Raw genomic sequence first — 22,868 nt, 5'->3', positions numbered from 1 at the left:
GTTTCAGTTAGACCTTCTATTTGCCTTTGTTGTCTGTTAACTTGGCACCATCCTCAATTCTGGCCTTTCCATCTTTCATATCATGTTGTCTGTAAATCTGTCTTTCACATGCTCTGCTCATCTGCCGAAATTCTCACTCATGCCTTCACAGGAGACCAGGTGCATCTAATGTCCACAGTTTTCACTTACATACTGTGCATTTTATTGAGTTCCTAAAGAAACAGGGCCATGTTCCTACTATTTTGGGGTGAATAAGAAACAACTTCCCTGTCTGGAATGAACAGCTCATCTCTGAATACAAGTTTTCATTAACAATGATGTTCGAAGGGTTCCTGATACAATGATTTGCAGTATTTTTTCCCTTTCAGAATAGGTACCAAAAATGGCAGATCATCGAACTGTCAGGTGGAAATACTACAAAAATCTGAGCTGTGCAGTTTTCAGAGAATCGTCCAGCCCTAGAACATATGTCAATCTGTAAGAATTTCCCCAACGCAGGCAGGCTGACAAGATATGACTGTACTAGGGCCAGCTATAATTTGGATGGATGTGCTGGGGAGCCTATGGGTATGGGGAGGCCATGAGTGCTGGCAATAGTGCTAAAGGCCATTCCTGTGTAGAATAAATGACAGGACCATTTCTCTGCACAGTGACAGAGCAGCGTGAGGGGACTGATAAACAGGTATAACATGTTTCCCAGCCCAGCTTGCTCCTCTTAGTGCCTTGAAGACATTAAGTCTTGCAGGTCCACAGAGTCATTATATCTCTACATAAAGTTCACTTAATGTATACAATTACCCCACCTCCACCCCAGGACAATTCTGCCTCAAAAGAGGCATAACTGATCTCTAAAAGTTGATTGGAAAATTACTACTGAAAGTTTCCAAAACGTCTGGAGCGGTGTTTTACCTTTTCTATCTGAAGGTCTGAACAAAGTATCAGGGAACAAAACAGATGATTCCAAATCTTTAAGATAATCTTCTTTAATCCTGTCAAACCGTGGTACTTGAGCGCCGGTAAAATTAGACTTGTCAAAGATGTCAACAGCAATAACTGTGAAAAAAAATTAAGTTCCTCATAATATTGACTTCATTCAATCAAATATGGTATTATCCAAAAAATGAAATTTTACCCACAGTTTAGAACATCCATGGCATTAAGAAATTTCAACCAAAAAAATGCCAAATGTAATCTCAATAATTATTTTCAACAATCTCATTGTATGTTCCAGCATTATTTCATATTGAGAGAATAAAAATGGTATATGCAGTGCATATGTAACGGTTACAAATTTCACACACAAAACATATTTCATATTAGTGAAGTGCTACTCTGTCCTGAAAGGCAAATTCCAACTCAACAGCCCTACTTCTTGTATGTGTTCAAATAGCCAGATCTGCTATTTCAAAAATGAGTTTTTACTATTTTTTTCTCCTGTTTGTACTGCGGAAACAACACAACAAAGAAAATGAGCTGGATGCAATTTCTGTGCAAGATCAATGGCAGAGCCATACTCAGACATATTTATCATTGCCCTTAATTGAGTTGCACATGTGTACCTGAAGTTAGAATTTGTGCTGCAGAAACTTTACTGTTGCTGATTATGAACAAACTGGAAAGACCCAGCTTCACTTTTATATCGCAGGTTATATGCAATGCTGTAACTCTGTTAAAGCCTCACCCACCTAGTCTTGCTAATATCCCAGGTTAAGCATGAAAAGCTAGCAGGTAGAAAATGTATTTTTGCTAGCAAAAAGCAAATTTCTCTGGTGCTCATTGAGAGACAAATATGAACTGGCAGTTTCAATTTTCAGAGTCAACTGCACTTTATGTGATCTTCTGTAAGAGTATAAAATGTAGACTTTTACATATGCTAGTGGAGAAAAAGGCTGGTAAGAGGGATGGTAGGAGGGACAAAAAGGAGGAATGCACAGGACTAGTAGTCAGGAAATATGGATTCTATTCCTAGCTTCATCATACATTTCCTGTACGGCCTTGGGAAAATCGTTGCCTCACTCTTTCTATATGTAAGTTGGGGATAATAATACTTCCCGAGTTCATAGGAGTACTGTTTGTAAGATGGTTTAAAATCATTGGAAAGGAGGTAACATAGCCTGGTATTATATTACATTGCCACTGAAGTGGAAGTTACTTATTTTGTGTGTGTGTGAAATACTGTGTGGTGGTCAGCAACAGAAGAACATAGCTCTACAGGGTGCTGCAATCTTATCCCAACTTGACAGGGACAAGTATGAGCTAGAAGTTTCAAAAGACACCTTTAAAAAACTAAGTTATAATACTTCTACTGCTACTCACATACTAAAAGTCTGACCCCGTGGTTTAGTTTTAGTGTTTGACATGCAAAAGAAGTGGGTTAGATTCCTAGCCTCAGTCTCTTGTTCCTTGGAGAGGTTAGGGATGAGAATACTTCTCAGCTCTCCCCAACCCCTGCATTTCTAGCTATTCTAGGACTCATCTCCAGACCCTGTTCTGCAACTGCTAAAAGTTTTTATAGTTGTTTGGCTTGTAACTTGCAATTTTAAAAAATCTTACAAACTGCCAGTTCAGGCATTTTAATACAAATTAAAATTGAGAAGCTGGAGCTGTGGAGGGTAACATTGTACCGGGCTCACTGCAAGTTTCTGTGTGAGGAAATGTGCAAGTTAAGCACTGCCAATTCCCATGCTTTCCCTAGTCCCTAAAGAATTCCCAGAAGAGTTGTTAGTCAACCCTACTAATGCAGCGCTCACCTGGAAAAATTGCTCGAGAGAGAAAAAAAAGAAACTAGTCAGTACAGAATTGCCTTGCCCCTTAGAAGCTACATCCTTCTGACTTCAGGCAGAGCTGGTGAAAAATCAGATTTTTCATCCAGCAGGAAATTCAGACATTTTGAAACGAGTTGTCATGCCAAATTGGGATGAAAAGTGGAAACATTTTGAGGAAGAGAAAGTTCAGAAAAATTTGCTTTGGAAACACCAAACATTTCAACAATCAACATGTCTTGTTTTAACAAGTGGTCTTGACCGATTCAACTTTAATCTGTTGTGCCATGAGTTGTCACAGTGTGTCATCAGATTAGTAGTTTGAGCATCTTATGCCTCCATTCACCTCTATGGGCAGGTATCCCAGTCGGACTGCATTTCATATGATAATACACTGTGGTCATACGGCTCTCATATGCACTGTGTCAGATCAACCACAGGGTTGAGCATGGTTTCCCATGGGAGATGTAGTCTAGCCAGGGAGCCTGACCCATAGGGGAAAATGGGGGTATGAGACTCCTGAACTACAACACCTATAAGCAGGGCTGGCTCCAGGCACCAACGGAGGAAGCACATGCCTTTGGGCAGCACATGCTAAGGGGCAGCATTCCGTCCATTCTTGGGGCGGCACAGTCCAGGCGGTTTTTTTTTGCTTCGGCAGTCCGAGCGGCTTTTTTTTTCTTTTTTTTTGCTGCTTGAGGCAGCAAAAATGGAAGAGCTGGCCCTGCCTATAAGGCATCATGGCAGATAAGAGTGAAAAAAATCAATGCTGAACTGACTCAAAACAAAATGTTTTCATTGTGTCAATTTTCCCAATGACAAATCAAACCGTTTTGGCAAAATCAAAATTTTCTCATGGAAAATTTCAATTTTGTGGAAATAGCATTTTCCATTGAAAAAACATTTTAATGGAAAATTCCAGACCAACTCTTACTTCTAGGCTCCAACCATCCACGCAGAATAAGAACCCTGTTGGTACATGGAATGGAATACAGGCTGGGTCAGGGATATTTCTTTGTGTGTTTCCCTCTTCCTTTATTTGAAATTTTGCTGATAAGGTTTTCTGCCGTGTAAGATTGGATTTTCCTGCTTATTTTAACAATAATAATAATAATAATAATACTTAGAATTTATCTAGCACTTTATATTTTCAAAGCTCTGTACAAATAGCAACTCATTACCTATCACATAACCTCTGTGAGGCAGATTGGCAAGAATTATCATCTCTGTTTTGCAGTCAAAATAAACTGACAAACAAGGTCACACTGCAAGTCAAAATCAGGGTCAGAGTCGGGATTGAAAATCAAGAGGTTCTAGATCCCAGTCTTCTGCTCAGTCCTTTTGACCATGCTACATCACCATCGATAACTTCATCTGGGCTAATATCTTGGTTGTAGAAGTTCTCTACTGAAAATCATGTTTTCAGAGGAATTCTAGAAATTCTAGAGCTTAACATGGGTATATTAATGTATGGTTGCATATTTATGAAAGAATATTAACTCAGTGTCACTATAATATTCTGAATATTGGAACAGTCTCAAGACCCATCAAGATGTCATGAAAATAAATATCTTCTGACTCTGGAACTGAACACTCATCATAGCTCTGTAAACCCTTAAAATGCTCATATATGTTCTGGCAATTTACAGTTTTAGAAACACATGGCTTGCGTTTTGGCTCAGGATTCCAAGTCACAGAGCAGGGATCCCTTTCTATGCCTATGTAGCATTGTCAAGCGATGAGTTAAACATGTTTGGAGAAAAATGTTGGGAGCTTTTCCCTTCAGACCCAGCATCCTGGACCTTTTCTCTTATACAGCCCTGGCACCCTTGGCTGTTCTCTGTAGAACACATTGCTGGTCCAGTGGATGAACAATACCTGATGCTCTCAAGTATCAGGGAATTTCATCTAACAGAAAATGACAGTTTCCAATAGCTACTCACTCATATTTGTGGCAATAATGATAAAAGGTTTCAGGTATGTTTTCTTCATGTTCTGGGCCACATTGTTGAAATATTCCTCATAATGTTTCAGTAGGTGGGATGTTCCACCCTCTGTTCGCTGGATCTGCTCCCAGTGCTCCTTGGTGCTGGGGTCCAGAAGGGCACTACCCACTTTAATGAGGTTCTAGGATCAAAAGTAAATATATACCTAAATGATTAGAATACCCAATACAAGGCAACTGAGAGAGTTTATCTGGGCTAGGATTCAAGTGAGGAATATTGTAAACGATTTGCATTACTGCCTCAGATGAACACACAATGAAACACTTTAAGGCATCCATTTTTATCAAATAAATGCACACCTTTTAGTTACCCTCAGGTTGTTTTACTTATAAGAAATCCTGTCAAGCTTTTCATTAGCAACCTGCGTAATGATCAGAGATTACAAGAAAGGGGTTTTTTAAAGCAGGAAACCAAACAAGACAACTCAGAAAAAACACTTAAACATACTGGCTTTACCTCTCACAGAGATAAGACAGGACAGGCAGAGACTGCTTGCTAACAAGGTTAGGAAACATGCCTGGGGAAGTCAGATGAATAAGAATCGTTAAAAAATCTAATTTTCCAACAGGAAGACATGGTGTCCTATCTCATGGAATTTGATATTTGTTCAGAATCATCAAGGAATCTATGAATCGGTCCCTGTTTTTCATCTTGTTGGGGAACATATGTGGCAAGAACTAATCTTAATTTGTGATTACAAACTCATAATACTGACAGAAAATTGAAATTATATGTTGGGAGTTTTTCCATTTCTATGTAGGGTTAAAATAATAATCTGTTGAAAAAAAAGAGGCTCTGGCTCTTATTTAGGAGACTAAACAAAATATTACAACGGAAACCTGAGACACAATAGAAAAGCAGTAAACAAAATAATACTGTGTAAGACTCAATTAAACAAGAACATTGAAATTCTTACAAAAAGCTCTTGGAGCAAATGTAGAAAACACTATTGCATGGTATCAAAAAACATAACACATGAGGATAAAATTGGATACAATTATGGTAAGAATTAAATTACGCTCCACAATGGCCTAGACTAACATGCCTATAACCATTCTCCTGAAAACATTCATTTGGCTGGCAGAGGAGAAAGATGCCTCTTAAGCATTGGTTTGAGATAACAAAAAGAACTGACAACATCTTTACAAAGGACCCAAGTATCACCTGGTTAGCTAAAACCACACTGTAGCAGAGTATGGAAGCAGCCTTGTCTAGCAGGGCAGTCACCCCGCTCCAGTCCTGAAAGGGTTAAACGCCAGCCCTTGGAGAGGGTTGGGGTTGAGAGCCAATCATGAGCGGGCTTGAGGCAGCCAATCAGGTTCAGGCGGGCCAGTACAGTATAAGAAGGGCTAAGGGCTTGGCTGCACTCAAAACTCCAAAGCGCTGCTGTGGGAGCGCTCCCATGGCAGCACTTCGAAGTGCGAGTGTGGTCGCAGCACCAGCGCTGGGAGAGAGCTCTCCCAGCGCTGCAGGTACTCCACCTCCCCGTGGGGATTAGCTTGCAGCGCTAGGAGCTGTGCTCCCAGCACTGGGGCACTGTTTACACTGGTGCTTTGCAGCACTGTAACTTGCTGCGCTCAGGGATGTGTTTTTTTCACACCCCTGAGTGAGAAAGTTGCAGCGCTGTAAAGCGCCAGTGTAGCCAAGGCCTAAGGGAGGCACTGGGTCAGTCTCTCTCCAGCCTTGAAGGGAGAAGGGTCTAGCTGCCTGGGAACAGAGGGTACTTGATGCAGAGCAGTGCTGGGGAGCTCCAGCCTGGCAACTCCCCAGGCTGAGGCCTTTTTTAAGGCCTAAAGAGGTACTGGGGCTGAAGAGGTGTAGCCTGGGGATAGGCAGAGGCAGCTGGTCCTACCCTCTTGCCAGTGATGAGCGGCCATTACAGACTGCAGTCTGCAGAGAACTGGGGCTAGGTGATGACTGGCAGTAGCCACTGAGGCAAGGTGGGTATAGAGGGTTGGGGGGTTCCCCTGGGAAGGGAGACCCAGAGTGTGGGGGTACTGCTGTGGCAGAACCCTGAGGTAAAGGGCACTGGGGTCCAGGAGGGACATGGGGGTCTGAGGCAAGAGCGATACCGGCCAGCAGGAGGTGCTCTGAGGGCTGGAAAAGAGCTAATTCCCGGACAACCAGCAGGAGGCGCCACACTTGTGAGTGTCAACTTGCTACATCTTGTAATAGAACTCACCAATTTTCATGACTGCTATTTGCATTACCTACTCTGCTGCGTTTTACAGTCTTCACTCAACAATGACCAGCAAACTTCTTCTGCCTTTCCTTACCATCTCTCAGCCTAAACCATATCATCTTCTCCATATGGGTTCTCCTCGTTAAAGACGCATTAGATGTCCAAAACATACTTATTTTAATTCTTGATCTCCCCTAAAAATACGTAGGCAGCTACTGAATATTATGGTGGGTATTTTAGCGCTACGTACATGAAAATATTTTAAATAAATGGAAGTCAAAACTTCAAACGTAGATTATTTGTCTTCCTTTTTGTTCACACTTTTATTTAACAAAACCCACTAAGTTCTTATGTATTTCCATCTCAAGGCTTGGGTGTGTAAATTCACCCAAATCCAGTGCCTGAAGCTACAAGTTTGTTGGCAAAGTGTGTGCTCTAAGGAAGAAAAAAATAATCTCTTAAAACCTGGGGAATTTAAAAAGTCAACTGTTTCAAAAGTCTTTTTTATTATTTGTAAACTGAATAACCTAAGATACTGAGAAATTTTCTACATCAGCGAGGAAACCACTTTGTTCCTAAGCTGCAATGAACCCTCTATTTTTATAGGATTTTTTTAGACCTTAATACACCATCATCAGATATTGGTCTGCAAAATTAACACTAGCACAAACAGCCTCCCAGCGCTCTTCTGTGGATAGAAAACCAGGAAAAGGAGTATTACTACAGAACACAAAATTGTCAGAAAAGTTTTTAAAGAATTCTTCAGGGGAGCTTTGGTCAAAATGCTACTTCAGTTCTAATGAAAACAAAATATAAAACTCCAGAGCCAATAGCCGGCCAGTTATAATTTTGTTTGTAATAGAAATGCATAAATAAAGGTTTGTGATTGCGTATGCCTTTCCTGTAAGGGAATACCTGCACTGGAAATTATAGGCAAGGTATGATACAGATGTATATTTATTCATTTTTCACACTCCTCTAAAAGGATTTTTAAATCCAATGTGAGGACAACAGGGTAACCGATCTTCAGAATTAATTCACCATTGTGCATTTTATGTACTATATTGAAATGAAAGTTTGGTAATATCTGGCTGTTTTTCCATTGAACAGCAGAATGTGATAAACAAAGCTATTTTACTCAATATTAGCACTTTCCCTCAATTACTTTCTAGTTTTGAGAATTCTGCTTTTTGGATGGTCCTATCATGAACTTTACCTACAGTCTCACTCAGTACATAGTCAAATTTCATTTCAAACGATTCAGAAGACAGATTAAACAACTCACTGGCACATTCACTCCATCTGGGTCTGAGGTGAACTCATGAATTTCTAAATGAACATATCAATGAGAACCTGTGAGCACATAATATCTCTCTTACTTCATTGAATTCTGAATCTCTTGTTGCAGCTAGGTCAAACCCTTGCTGCTGGCTCTCATACTGCAGTATCCTGATCATGAGCAGGTACGCTGTCCTCACATCATTCCCATACAAGGAGTTGGTGTACTTGGTGGCATTCTGCAGCACTTTAGCAATCTGTATGGACTTGTCTCCATCCAGTTTGGTCTCATTGAGATGTAGTCTTTCATTCTGAAGTGGAAAGGAGAAAAAATAAGGGAAAACAATTTAGCAACAGTCTTAGTTCAGTCATTCCAGTAACAAAGACACTGTTGCTTTCCATCATCTAGAGATTTATGGGACAGCAGAATCATCTGATCCAAACAGTGATACTACTGGGAAAGAAGGGGAGAGGACATTGCATGACAGTCAGAGAAGGGCAAACTTTCTAAAGGGAAATGCAGGATCTGAAAGTTCACCCGGCTGGCAGATGGAGCCTGGTGGTGTCAAGCTGGAGACTGGGAATGTCTGAGATGATGAGCATTAGAAGCAGGAACTAGATAAGATAATAGGGGTTGGGGATTTTATTTAGTATGTACATAACATCATGTGGGTTTCCCAGTATGCAAGACAAAATTTGCCAAAGATGAGCATTTAAAAACAAGATGACACATCTCCAAGGGCCTTTACCAACAAACAATTACTAAAACTCATGGAAATTCTAATAAATCCCCAGGAAAATGTTGGGCCAGATAGTCAGTTGTTGTAAATCAGTGTTATTCCACTGAAGTCGATGTATTAATGAAGTGTGACTGGGGGCCACAATAAATGTCTCAGTATTTGGACACTGATGTAAGCAAATATGAATACAGTCCTAGTAGCTGTCACCACTTTTGGGAAGCTATATGTCTATTCATTTCTTCATGTTCAAAGTATGTCCATTATGTTTAGACACTACTGTGTATTGGATAGGTTGATAAGACTCTGGGCTGCTAAGAATAAGGAAGAGTTCCTACCAGGATTTTAAGATCCACAAAGCTAACGGTGGTACAGTTAAAAAGCTCAGGAGGGAGCCAGCCTTTCTCACTATTACAGTGCCGAACTGCATTCCCTGAAGAAAACAAAACAAAGGATTAACAAGGTCTATAATAGTTCTGCACAAATCAATATAGAATTTGTTAGAAAATTAGCTTTTTACTTTCAAATCTCTTAAAGAAAAGCACATATTTCACCTTGCAAACTAGCATTCCTCAGCCTCAGGAAAGTTACACAGTTTGTTGTTGTTCATTAATAGATTTCCCCAGCAATGGTCTATCTTAGCCTCTAGATATCTGTCTAAACCTGTCTCTGCTAGTTGCCAAAGCATTCGCTGATGAATTAAGCAACTGTGAATCTAGGAAAGACTGTGCAATTCCTAAACACCAAAGATGAGAGAAACATCTATTCTACACAGGTGAGAGTTCATTCAAGTGGGTCTCTTGGATAAATGCTAGCTGTGCTTCACAACATGTGAGCACTGTAAATGTTACATTTTCATAGTGAACACATTTTCACAGTGAACACTTTAAGCAACAAGTGTAAATGTTTTTTCATTTGGACTTGTTTGCAAGCAGTTTTCTACTTTATCTATTTATTCATTATTTGAAATTATTTGCCAACTAATTTCTACAGATGCTTCTTGGTTTGTAGATTCCTTGTGAACAGCTGATTATGGGTATTGTTTTTCAAAATTTTAGCTATGCTTGTTATCTCTGATTGGATACAAAATTTCATGATATTGTTTCTGTTCCCTGATCAGCTGTGATCTAGGCTCAGGTTTCCAGTTCAAATATCCATATTTGCAAGTACAAAATTTGCTTTCTGCCGATGTTCTGGAATGTTCACCTAAAATTTGCTATTTCCACAGACATCTTTGCCTGTTCTCTCATTTCCTAGAATACACACACAAACAATCACAAAAGGAGTGCAAATATCATTGATAAAAATGTATTTTATGCAAAATATTTATATTAGTTGAAATTTTAAATAAAGTTAGTTAAAAAAATAAATTTTCCCCTCTACCCTTGGGGAAGTTCTCAGAACTGGAGACTCAAGGACAACCAATATTCCTCAAACATACGGAGTCAACGCTGATATTCCATGGTGCTACTTTTAAAAGTTACATAATCATTTACAGTTCATTCCACTTGGATAATGATAACAACAGATAAGAGTTGGCAAGTGTAGAAATGAGATTAGTAGCTATAGAGATTTCATTTCCCACAAAAAAAATTCTCCACAAGCTATGTGAAAATCTTATTTTAGTCCATTGTTGTAGTCTAGTAGACAAACATGTTCAGTGAAACAAACATGCTAACAGCTGCTAGTGTTTGCTGTCCAAGATCTTTTCTTTTTCCCTATTCTCTTCATCAATAATACTTATTTAAGAAAAAAGCTCATTCTCCAAATATACAATGAATTTTAATAACAAACTTGCTTGGAAAGGGATGCTAGAATATTGTCTAATTTTTGTATTAGATTGTCATTCACTTGTCTCCTTCATCCCACACACATACACTTTTGTCACATGTGATCCATCCCATTAGCTATAAAGGATAATAGACATAACAAAATGGCAGAAGCACAGATGTGTCCATTATAATCAATGTTTTATTTAGAAACACTAATGCAGCCCAAACCTGCAGCTGCTGCTACTCATACAGAGGGAGAAGTCATGCTTACATTCTTGATAAAATGCAAGCATCAGGAATCTAAAATGCTGCATAAAAGTAAAGTGCTTGATGGAAAATTTTGGCTACACTGTACCTCTGAAGTTATATTAGCAGAAATATAGTAAAGCAAATACCACATAAATAATACACCACATTTTATCCCTGTCTACATGAGTTATACCACTAAAGGTCATGTGTAATCCATTATGCGCTGAAAACAAAACATAGTAACTACTTTATAGAGTGCAAGGAAAGTGAAACATTTGACTGTGCTCATTTACAGATATAATTTTAGATTCTTTTCCATATTACGTTCACTTGTTTATTTATCTACTGCATTTTTAATATTCTGCCTTTCATTTGTTAACCTGAATGTGCTTTAATTAATTCTTGATATGGAAGTTATACCCAATAAATCCTTCAGCTTGTGACAACCACAAGCTGCACTGTAATCTCTAGACTTTTTAAATAAATTCTTCTCTATGTATACAGGCAAGTCTTATCGTAGGCGGGGGTTCAGTTCCGCGGTTATTGCGTAAAGCGAAAACCGCGTATAGTCAAAATTATATCCCCAAGCCCTTTAAACCCACCTGCAGCTCCAGCGGCCGGGCCAGGGAGGGGGGCATTTAAAGGGCTCCACTGGGCTTCCTGCTGCATTTAAAGGGCCCAGAGCTCCACGGTGGCTGGAGCCTTGGGCCCTTTAGTTCGTCATAGGTGCTACCAGCCACCTCTGCAGCTGGGAGTCCCCTGGGTGATTTAAAGGCCCTCAGACTCCCAGCCACAGCTGGTGCCCCAGGACCTTTAAATCTTGAGGCCACGCCCCCCCAAAGCCGGCAGTACACGTAAAGTTGAAATCGCACATGTTAAATACGCATAAGTTGCGACAGACCCGTAAACGTTTTTTCACTCTCATTTTTTCCCATACCAGAGCTTCAGATAAAAATGTTAATGTTCTACCTAGTCAACTTACCCACTGATCCCTTGGGACATGGCACAGCAGCTGGCTGTCCAAACTTGGTCTGTGGCCACCAAATGCCAGCTTCAAATGCTTTGGGACACCCATTGTAAATCACTGTGACAAGAAAAAGAAATAATGCAATTTTTCTAGCAATGTAAAGTTAGAGAACTAATAGTAAGAAAGGCTTTCCCTGCACTTAGAACCTTACTGGAATCTCCAACAGCTTCCATAGGGAACCATTTACATCTCTACCCCGATATAACACTGTCCTCGGGAGCCAAAAAATCTTACCGCGTTATAGGTGAAACCACGTTATATCGAACTTGCTTTGATTCGCCAGAGCGTGCAGCTCTTCCCCCCCCGGAGCGCTGCTTTACCGCGTTATATCCGAATTCATGTTTTATCGGGTGCTGTTATATCGGGGTAGAGGTGTATATTTGTTCTCTTTTCAAAACCAGTGTTCTCCAACCTTTAACCTGAGTGCTATTCAATTGTGCAACCAAAGACATATATACCAAGGAAAGGTCATTATTAATTTGGGACTCTGGATGTCACACCATACACACTCTATCTTTAGCCACTTTTTTGGGCATGAATTTCCTCTTCACTTTACCCTGACACAGTTGTGAGACCAAGAACCAACCGCCTGAGTGGGAAGGTAAAATATATATTTGAAACCATTGTCAATATGGCTTCATGAGTAGGCCAGCAGAGGGCACCCTAAAGGTGGGGTAATCATCTCCTACACAGACTACTTCATGTAACTGATTTTAACAGGCATAGGAAGCAGGAGGTGTTAGGGACTTCTTGCACAGCATCACAATTTGAGGTTATTACGATGCTGTCAGACTGATTCATGTATCTATGTCTCAGAAATAACAGGACAAGAAGGTTTTGCTTTTTTCTTAACTAGCACTTTCCTCATTTGGAATAAATTAGATAAAATATTAGTCTCAATTAATTCTCTTCTATTTCTTTAAGTAATAACACTTAATAACATTTAAAGTAATAACATTTTCAAAATGTTATAAGCAGTTGATGGCTGAAATATATGGTACCTTCACAGCCCTGAATGGTAACCTCAGCAAAAGGGTTGTCGCAACGGTTACACTGTCGCCCAATCACCCCAGGTTTACAAGGACACTGCCCTGTCTCCACGTCACAGGAGCGAGTATGAGAACCAGAAGGGAAGCAGTCACATGGATAACAGGTGTCACTGGTTTGTGGCCTGTAGTAGTTTGTCTGGAAAAATAAAGAGATAGACACACAGTATTTTAATTCTGCCATATTTCTTATAACCCTTTATTAATTATATTTTTAAAATCTTCCTGGATGGCTTGTGAGTCTGAAAAGAAGAATTAATGAGTGCCCAGACACTATGATATTGAGGGCTTTAAAAGTGCACAGATGAAGAGGTTACTTATTTACACAGTAACTTGAGTTCTTTGAGATGTTTTTTCCCCTATGAGTGCTCCACTATAGGATGTTCATGTATCTGTGCACCCTTAGCCAGAGACTGTAAAGCAGCGTCTGTGGGCTATACAGAGCAGTTCCTCATGCTCCCACAGGAGGGCATAGGATGGAGGCGCAGACCTGCCATCACTCAGTTCCTTCTCAACTGATACTCTGCAGCAGAGGGGAAGGAGGGCGGGAGGTGGAACACCTAAAAGGGACAAAACATCTCAAAAAACTCAAGTTACTGTACAAGTATCCGCTCCTTCTTCTTCAAGTATATGGCCTTGTGAGTGCCCCAGCATGGGAGGCTCCCAACCAGTAAATCAACATACAGGTGGATGCTGATGTGGCAAATCCAAGACAGTTTGAAACACCGCATCACCAAAGGTAGCATTAGCCCTGGGAGGAGATAAAATGGCATACTGCTTTGCGAACATGAGAGCAGATCTGCTGATTTCTGCTATGCAACATCTTTCAGGAGGGCTATAGGTAAGGACTGAGCCCTAGTGGAATGTGCTGTCACTCTGGGGGAGATTGTATTCCAGCAGTCTCCTAGCACGTTAAGATGCAATCGAGAGCCACTTCGACAGTCTGTGGGTAAATGCCTGTCCCATTACTTTTTCAGCAAAGGATACAAAGAGTCTGGGAGAGATCCTAAAGGTCTTCGTCCTGGTCTAAGTAGAAGGCAAGAGCCCTTCTGATAGCTAGCGTGTGTAGGCTAGATTCCTCTCTTGAAGCAGGAGGCTTTGGATAGAACACTGGTAGATGGACTTCCTGATTAACAAGATATTCCAAAGAGACCATAGGGAGGAAGCAAGGCTGAGGAATTAGTGTGACCATGGTTCTGTCGGAGGTAGTGAATGGTGGGTCTGCCATGGGCACACTAAGTTCTCTCATTCATCTAGCTGAACCAATGGCTATAAGGAATGAGGGCTTGAGGGAGAGGTGGAGGAGAGAACAGGTAGCCATTGGTTCAAAGGGGGGGCAGCATTCCTTAAGGTACAGAGAACAAAATTAAGGTCCCATAGAGGAGCAGGGTTTCGTACAGAGGGAAACAAGTTGTGTGTCAGCCGTTAAGAAATCTGGTTTTAATAGAATGGGAAAAAACTGAGAAGCCCCCAATGGGTGACTGGAAGGTTGGGACAGCTGCCAGGTGTATTCTGACTGAGCTCACTGACAGACTCTGAGTCTTTAAGTCCAATAGGCAGTCTAGAATCTCGCAGAATAGAATTTCTGATGCTTGAGATGAGTGAAGAGAACACCTAGAATAGAAACATTTCCACTTCTGGAGGTAAGTTTTGTGAATAGTAGGTTTCCTGCTAGACAGGTGTACTGACTGGACATGATCTGAACAGGTAAGCTCGATGCTAGAGAACAATCTAGGAGCAATGCCTTCAGATCCAAAAATGAGAGGTTAGGATGGTTCAAGGTGCCCAACTTCTGTGACAAGAGATCCTCCTGGAGAGGAAGGCGGAGAGGCATTGCCATTGTGAGGTGATGGAGATTCGAGAACTGTGCTTGTCTCAGCCATGACAGTGCTATGAGGGTAATGTTGGCTTTTTTCCTGTCTCAGTTTGAGCAAGGTCTTGAGAATTAGAAGTAGAGGTGGGAAAGCGTATCGCAGGGTGCAGGGCCACAGTGTTATTAGACCATCTCCCAATGATTTGTGGTCACATCCTTCCTTGGTGCAGAAAGGGCACCAATTCCTACTGGTTTGGCAGATGCTGTGGAAGACAGAACCATTGAGCTCCCATTCATGGTCCTGATGGAAGTTCTTGCTTATGGATTCTGAAGTTGTATTCTGGAGACCTGGTAGATAAACTTCCAAGATTTCTATCTGATGTGAAATGTACCAGTTCCTCAGTTTTAGCAATTCTATGCATAAGGACTGGGATCGTGCTCCACCTTGTTGGCTTATAATACATTGCTGCCCTATTATCCAGCATTATCCTGATGGAGTGGCCCTGTACGTTGTGAAGGAAGGGCTGATACACCCAGTGGACTGCTCTCAGTTCTAGAAAGTTGATATAAAGTGTTATCTCTTGTGTGGACCACTTGCCCTGAGCTGCGGCCCCCTGGAGGTGGGCGCTCCAGGTGTCCATTGTGAGGGTTTTTGAGGATGGAGGGTGTGAGAACAGGATTGCCCTGCAGACTTTCAGTGGGTCCTTCTGCCACGGGAAAGAGTCCAGAACTTTCAGAGGTGCTATTAGGTGTTTGGAGATACTGTGCCTGAAAGCACCTGAGGTGTGACAACCGAGAAGTCATGTGGCCCAAGAGTTTTAAGCAGGTCCTTGCAGTTGTTTGTGGGCTATATTGTATTGCTGCGATCAGATTGGACATAGTCCAGCCTCTCCTTGGGCAGGTAGGCTCTGACACTTAGGGAACCCAGAGAAGCTTCAGTGAAATCTTTCCTCTGGACTGGAGTCAGTGTAGACCTCTTCCAATTGATATAGAAACCTAGGAACTGGTATAGGGCTAGTGCCTTGAGGGTTGCTGGCTGAACCTCTAGAGCTGACTGACCCTTGAGGAGCCAATCGTCCACATATGGAAATACTGCAATGCCCACGGACATGAGAGTCCGCTACTGCTGAAAGGATCTTGGTAAAGAACCTTGGGGCTGTGGAGAACCTGAAGGGGAGAACTCAGCATTGGCAATTATCTGAGCCTATTATGAAATGTAGGAAACGCGTTTACCACCAGAGAATTAGGGTCAGGATGGGAGAAGTATTCTCTATGGACTGGAATATATTTATTATCTGCCTACCTACAGATGAGAGGAATAGTGGCAGGTGTTTGCCATAAAGAATGAACCGGCCTCTTCTAGTGGGATCTGAAGGGATTACACCACACATTTCACTAGACCTTGGAAAGCCGTAAAGTCATTAGCATACAAGGGTAGTGGCGGCACTATAACCTCATCCCAGGAGGAGGAGGAGGACTTGGCTGATGAAGATGAACTTCTCTCAATATGCAGTTTTTGCTCCTCTTGTGCCTTTCCCAGTACCTAAGGGGCATATGGTGCCTATGAGTGATGCAGTTCTGGTAGATTTTGGGGTTTCTTTCTAATTGGTATCCTGTAAAACTATTCACCCGAGTGTCTCCAGGGGGTCCAGTAAAATGACTGAGGAGAAGGGTGATAGAGGAAATGCCCCCAAGGGTATTCATATCCCCAAGGTCCAGGGCACCTGCCATGTTCCAGAAGGTCTTTTTCAGCAAAGGAACTCAGAGGAATGTGATAGTACAGTACTGAGATAGGGCCTTTACCAAGATCTCAGAGACTGAAGTCTCCGACCCTGGGCTAAGGCGTGGGGCTCAGGCAATAGTGCCAGTAGCCATGGTTGGAAGTCTGACCAAGATACATATTACAGCTGATGGAGCGGTACTGGGGAGGGGGCTATAGTAGAGATCCTTAATAGGGAAGACTCTGGTTTGTCTGAAACCAGAAAGTTGTCCAGGGAAAAGAATCTGGAAGGTGGTGAAGGGCTGTGATAGCTTATAGTCAGAGTCTGAGTTCCATGCTGGAGCCAGAAACCTGGGTCGGTGCCAAGGAGGAGTTGGTGCATGTGGTACTGGAAAGAACAACAGAGAAGCTTCTCTGACCTTGGAGCTGTAGCAAGATGATGGTACCAGAGCGTGGGGAGAAACTCCTGTGTATATCATGTGCCAAAAGGTGTCAGATGGTAGTGAGGGAGGAGCCCTCTGTACGTGGAAAACTTCTCCACGTGACTTCTTATGTGCTACTGATGCCTCTATACCAATTTCAGTTGGAGCCTCGGTGGTATCCCTTAAGGGATGCATGGTCTCCGAGAAGTGAGATTTATGGGTGACCTACCTCTCTTTATCTCCCTGGCAAGGGGAAGAGGCTTCTTTTTCTCAGAAGTCTTAGTCTCTGGAACTGCTGCTGAGGTTCCAGCAGTCAAGTGTCCTGAGATGCTGAGGTTGATGTACAGAGAACGTGTAGCCTCTCTGCCTTCTCTAGACCTGCCTTCAAACCCCGAGCAAACCTTGTAATTTGATGGGATGTGGGTGTCTCTGGGAGTGCCCTTTGCTACAAGGAAAACACCTACGGTAGCTCTGTCAGGGCTTAAATCTCAGGGTCTTCAGCATAACCTGATGTGACAAAGCACTAAATCAAAAGCCCCCTAACCTGAAGCAAATACTCACCAGCAAACACACACCACAAACAAAAACACTAACCCCAGGACCCTATCCTTGCAACAAAGCCTGATGCCAACTCTGTCCACATATCTATTCAAGTGACACCATCACTGGAGCTAATCACATCAGCCACGCCATCAGGGGCTTGTTCCCCTGCACATCTACTAATGTGATATGTGCCAGCAATGCCTCTCTGCCATGTAGATTGGCCAAACCGGACAGTCTCTAAGCAAAAGAATAAATGAACACAAATCTGACATCAGGAATCATAACACTCAAAAACCAGTAGGAGAACACTTCAGCCTCTCTGGCCTGAATAACTCAATAACAGACCTGAAGGTGGCAATTTTGCAACAGAAAGATTTAAAAAACAGACTCCAATGAGAAACTGCTGAGCTTGAATTGATTTTCAAATTAGATACTATTAACTCTGGCTTGAATAGAGCCTAGAAATGGCTGAGTCATTACACTACTTGAATATATTTCCTTATGATAACTATCCTTACACCTCGTCAACTGTCTGGAACTGACCATCTTGATTATCACTACAAAAGTTTTTTTCCTGTTGATAACAGGTCATCTTAATTACTTAGCCTCTTAGAGCTGGTATGACATCTTCTCTGTATGTGTGTATATATATATATATATGTATATGTATATGTATATACACTCTTCTTATATGTTCCATTCTGTGCATCCGATGAAGCGCGCTGTAGCCCATGAAAGCTTATGCTCAAATAAATGTGTTAGTCTCTAAGGTGCCACAAGTACTCCTGTTCTTTTTACAGATACACACTAACACGGCTGCTACATTGAAAAAAATTATATTGGCCATCAACCTCTTAAAGAAGCAGGAATACTAATAATTTACAAGGTACAACTAACTGTGTAAATAGTAGGTCACTGCATGGCAAAACACCACAGGATCCTGAACATGAAAGCTCTATATGGGGAGAGCTCCCAGTGAAATCCATGGGAGGTCTGCATACAGAGTACTTGCAGCATCTGGCCACGGTTTGCAAAAATGAGTGTAACTTGCATACCAAAAGATGATCCTGCTTCATCTTACGTAAGTCTGTTAGTTTTATCTTCAGCTCCACCCTCCTTCTGCCACCCTCCTTCTGCCTTATGGTATGAAAGTTACTCTCATTCGCATATCCACAGAATATCCAGCAGGCCCAAATACACTCCTTCACTTTTACACTCACATACTGGTGACCCAAAGCCTGGCCAATTTACATCATTACTGTTAATGTTGAATTTTCTATCACGTAATCATGTAGGGCCTGATTCCCAGCTCTGCTGAGTTTACGTTTAGCACAGAAGGGTAGAGTGAAGGATAGAGTGTCTGTCTCCTGATCTCAAGGTCAAACTTTGCTCTTACATATACATGATTTCGGTAAGGCTTTTGATGCAGTCAAATGTGACATTCTCACAAGCAAACTTGGGAAATATGACCTGGATGAAATTACAACAAAGTGGGTGTGTCATAAACAGATAAGTAAGAGTTAATAGAACCAAAGTACTTCATATCTCTTTTGCCTGTAAAGGGTTAACAAGATCAGTAAGCCTGGCTGTCACCTGACCAGAGGACCAATCAGGGGACAGGATACTTTCAAATCTTGAGGGAGGGAAGTTTTTGTGTGTGCTGTTAAAATTTGGTGGTTGTTCTCTCTGGGTTCTGAGAGTGACCAGACGTGCAACCAGGTTTCTCTCCAATCTCTTTGATATAGTCTCTTATATGTCCAGAATAGTGAGTACTAGGTAGATAAGGCGAGTTAGGCTTATGTTTGTTTTCTTTATTTGCAAATGTGTATTTGGCTGGAAGGAGTTTAAATGTGTATTTGGCTGGAAGGAGTTCAAATTTGTATTTTGCTGAAAGGATTTTAATTTGTACTTGTATACTTAGACTGGGAGGGTATTCCCAGTGTCTATAGCTGAAAGACCCTGTAACATATTCCATCTTAAATTTACAAAGATAATTTTTACTGTTTTTCTTTCTTTAATTAAAAGCTTTTCTTGTTTAAGAACTTGATTGTTTTTTTTTTATTCTGGTGTGAGATCCCAGGGGACGGGGTCTGGATTCATCAGGGAATTGGTGGGGATAAAGGAGGGAAGGGGGAGATAAATGTTAATTTTCTCTCTGTGTTAGAATTACTTTCTCTCTCAGGGACAGTCTGGGAGGGGGAGAGAGTAGGAGGGGGGAAGGTGGATTTTCCTCTCTGTTTTGAGATTCAAGGAGTCTGAATCACAGTAATCTTCCAGGGTAACCAAGGGAGGGGAAGCCTGGGAGAGGCAACGGTGAGGGAAAGGGTTTACTTTCCTGGTGTTAAGATCCAGAGGGACTGGGTCTTGGGGGTCCCCGGGCAAGGTTTTCGGGGGACCAGAGTGTACCAGGCACTTGAATTCCTGATTGGTGGCAGCCCTGCAAGTACTAAGCTGGTAATTAAGCTTAGAGGAATTCATGCTGGTACCCCATCTTTTGGACGCTAAGGTTCAGAGTGGGGAATTATACCATGACAGGGTGCATAACTGGATGAAAAACCAAAAACAGAAAGAAAAGCTTTCAAGTTTACACAGAGCTCTTCTTCAGGTCTAGGCCAGACTAGACCAGACCCAAAGAATAGCACTGTGTAAGCTCGAAAGCTTGTCTCTTTCACCAAAGAAGTTGGTCCAATAAAATATATTACCTCACCCAACCTGTCTCTTTGAGAGTGAGGTCATATTCTGATCTTATCCAGACCAATACAAAACAGAGGATCAGAATCTGGCTCCTTATTCTCTTCTTTGCTTGCAATAATATAGTTAGTAATGAAAATAAGGAAAGAAGAGATGCATTATATGGCTAAAATGAAGGACTAATATCAGAAAAATATATGTTTCCCTATGCAAAATAATTACGTTCTGTATGATACAAAGCACAATTGTACAGGAATGTATATTTTACATTGCAGTTATCCAACTAATTATGTTTTAACTTGAATATTTCCACTAAGGAGAAATTCTTTTGCTTACCTTACAGTGACACTCTCCATTAGTCTTATTGCAGTCAGGATCAAATCCTTTACTGATCTCACAATTACATGGACCACAAATGGGATTTCCCCACCAGCCTCTGGGACAAGGCAAGTCAATTCTACAGAATAAAACAAAATAGAAAGGAGGCTCTTTTAAGTTCACTTCTGAGAGGGAAAAAAGGCATTGGGCCAAAATTTGCTCACAGTTACATTACTGAGAGTATAATTTGCCCCAGTGCCGTTGACACAATTCAGCACATACATTAAAAAACAGAAAAAGTTTTTGTTCTGCAGGATCATTTCTCAAACTGGCGTTGATTCCAGCTCCTCTCTTTTCAGTCTCTGATAGATAACACTCCTGATTCTGTGCATCCTAATAATCTTCTCCCTGCTGCTTATTTATTGCAAGACAGGCTACTTCCAGTGCATTTCAGAGAGCAGGTTGAATTCTGTTATTCCCTGCAATTGCAGGGCTAGTATTCTTATGTATTTTTATGAGTAAAATGTAAATGATGAGTGCTAAAGGATTATTACAGGAGTCTGTGTAAGTGATGCCAATTGGAATATCTGCCTTTCTGCTCCAGACAATGCGGATGGATTTGGAAACACTGCAACCAATATGTGTAGCTGTACAATGCAACAACAGAAAGGGTCCGGGTTGCAGTTTCCAAGAAGACTGATGCAGCAGATGAAAACACTCCTAAGTGACACACAAAAGGGGAGAAACACAGTACATCACATGAGACTTTCCATTTTCCACGGACTTATGAATTACACATATTGCACTCAAATGGGACAATAGATGAGAAAGTGCTAGGTTGCTGTTTGCCTCTCCATGGCCAGCTGGCTCCTTACCAGGGGAAACGGGTAGGATACCAAGGAGCCCCTGTTTTGTAGAACTCTTAAATTCTACAGGAACAGAGCTGAACTCTTGCTGTGCTTAGGAGCTCTGCAGCACAAGGGATCTGCCAACCTTTATTGTTATCTGCTCTCAAATGACAAGGGGAATTTTTGTTGAAACATTGCCTTATACTCACGGAAGGAATAGGGGAACTGGGAAAGATCAAGACATTGAACAGTAAAAATAATTCTCTTACTTGCTCTCACAGTATTGCCCATAGTAGCTTTGTCCACATTCACAGGTGTACCCATGGGATGAGCTAGGTTTATGGACACAGGTGGAGACATGCTCACATGGGTTCAGGTTACACACATCAACACAGTCTTTCCCAAAGTACCCTGGGGAGACAAGGTTATAAGATTACAGCATCCACTGTAATTTACGATTTGCATGCCTTAGAAAGACCATCTATTTTAAGCTTATACACTAATAACATATCATGGATAATCAGTAGATTTCCCCAGAGATACTGTCGAGAAAGATACCTTTTTTCCCTGGCAGTGAAAAGCTAACAAGCTATACTTTACAACAGTTTGCAAAAACACCCTGGGTGCCCTTGGATCAATAGCTTCTGATTGTTTGCTCAGGCCATGCATTACAAATAGCTCTATATTCTTTTTCTGCAAGTTCAGGAGGTGACTGAACTTATGCAGACACACACCTCAAAATGAAGATTGACAAGAGAAAAGTTTCAAGATGTCCCTTAGGGGCATTGGGGTGTAAAACAGAAATCTAACACTAGAAAAGATTGTGTGTGAGATAGAGAACACTGAGAAAATTAACTTAAAAAATCCCAAAGAATATCAAAGCTCTTTGCAACATAACTAAAACCAGATACAATTCCAATGCTCGAATTATTATGCCCAATTTTCATGCAAACTCCTTTACCTGGGTCACACACACAGGAGTAGCTGTCCCAGTCATCAATGCAGTAGCTGTGTTGGGGACATGGACTGGAATCACAAGGGTTGTCTACTTCACAGCCTTCCTTTACATTGATCTTCGTTGCCTGTTTCATGTTCAACGTAGCTACATTTGTAGAAGTCTCCCCCATTCTTACTCCCTGAGCACAGAAAAACAGTAACTTCAACTAAAGAGATTCTTCCTTTAGGATACAGTAGTACATACACGGAACAATGCATCTCACTATCTTCTTTAATTTTTCAGTTTTCTATATACATGTGATCTGCTTAGTTAGGTGCCAGCTTTTTTTTTTTTTTAAGTGTTGGACTTTGATTTAAACCAAGAAGGGAAAGAAGAAATTTATTGAGGTCAAAAGAAACTGGATTCCTACATGAAGAAAAGGGCAATGTTCAATATTTTGGTGCTTGGATATGTTATAAGGATTTAAAAGTTATGCAGAAAACAAAACTCAGGAGGA

The 22,868-nt window shown here is 41.3% G+C and overlaps 1 protein-coding gene across 1 annotated transcript in view; it reads right to left on the bottom strand.

Moving 5' to 3' along the window:
- The window catches only part of CELSR1 (cadherin EGF LAG seven-pass G-type receptor 1), a 300,277-nt gene that overhangs the window by 38,705 nt on the left and 238,704 nt on the right, over window positions 1–22,868 (bottom strand). The window contains 9 exon segments of the mRNA XM_030537007.1: window positions 910–1,053; window positions 4,706–4,889; window positions 8,330–8,539; window positions 9,304–9,398; window positions 11,969–12,070; window positions 13,015–13,198; window positions 20,585–20,705; window positions 21,684–21,825; window positions 22,376–22,550. Of these exon segments, the coding sequence (XP_030392867.1) occupies window positions 910–1,053; window positions 4,706–4,889; window positions 8,330–8,539; window positions 9,304–9,398; window positions 11,969–12,070; window positions 13,015–13,198; window positions 20,585–20,705; window positions 21,684–21,825; window positions 22,376–22,550 (1,357 nt within the window).

This window comes from Gopherus evgoodei, chromosome 1, assembly GCF_007399415.2.
Source record: "Gopherus evgoodei ecotype Sinaloan lineage chromosome 1, rGopEvg1_v1.p, whole genome shotgun sequence".
Classification (NCBI taxonomy): Eukaryota; Metazoa; Chordata; order Testudines; family Testudinidae; genus Gopherus; species Gopherus evgoodei.
The sequence above is the reverse complement of the archived record's forward strand: the minus strand, read 5'-3'. Positions and strand labels throughout refer to the sequence as shown.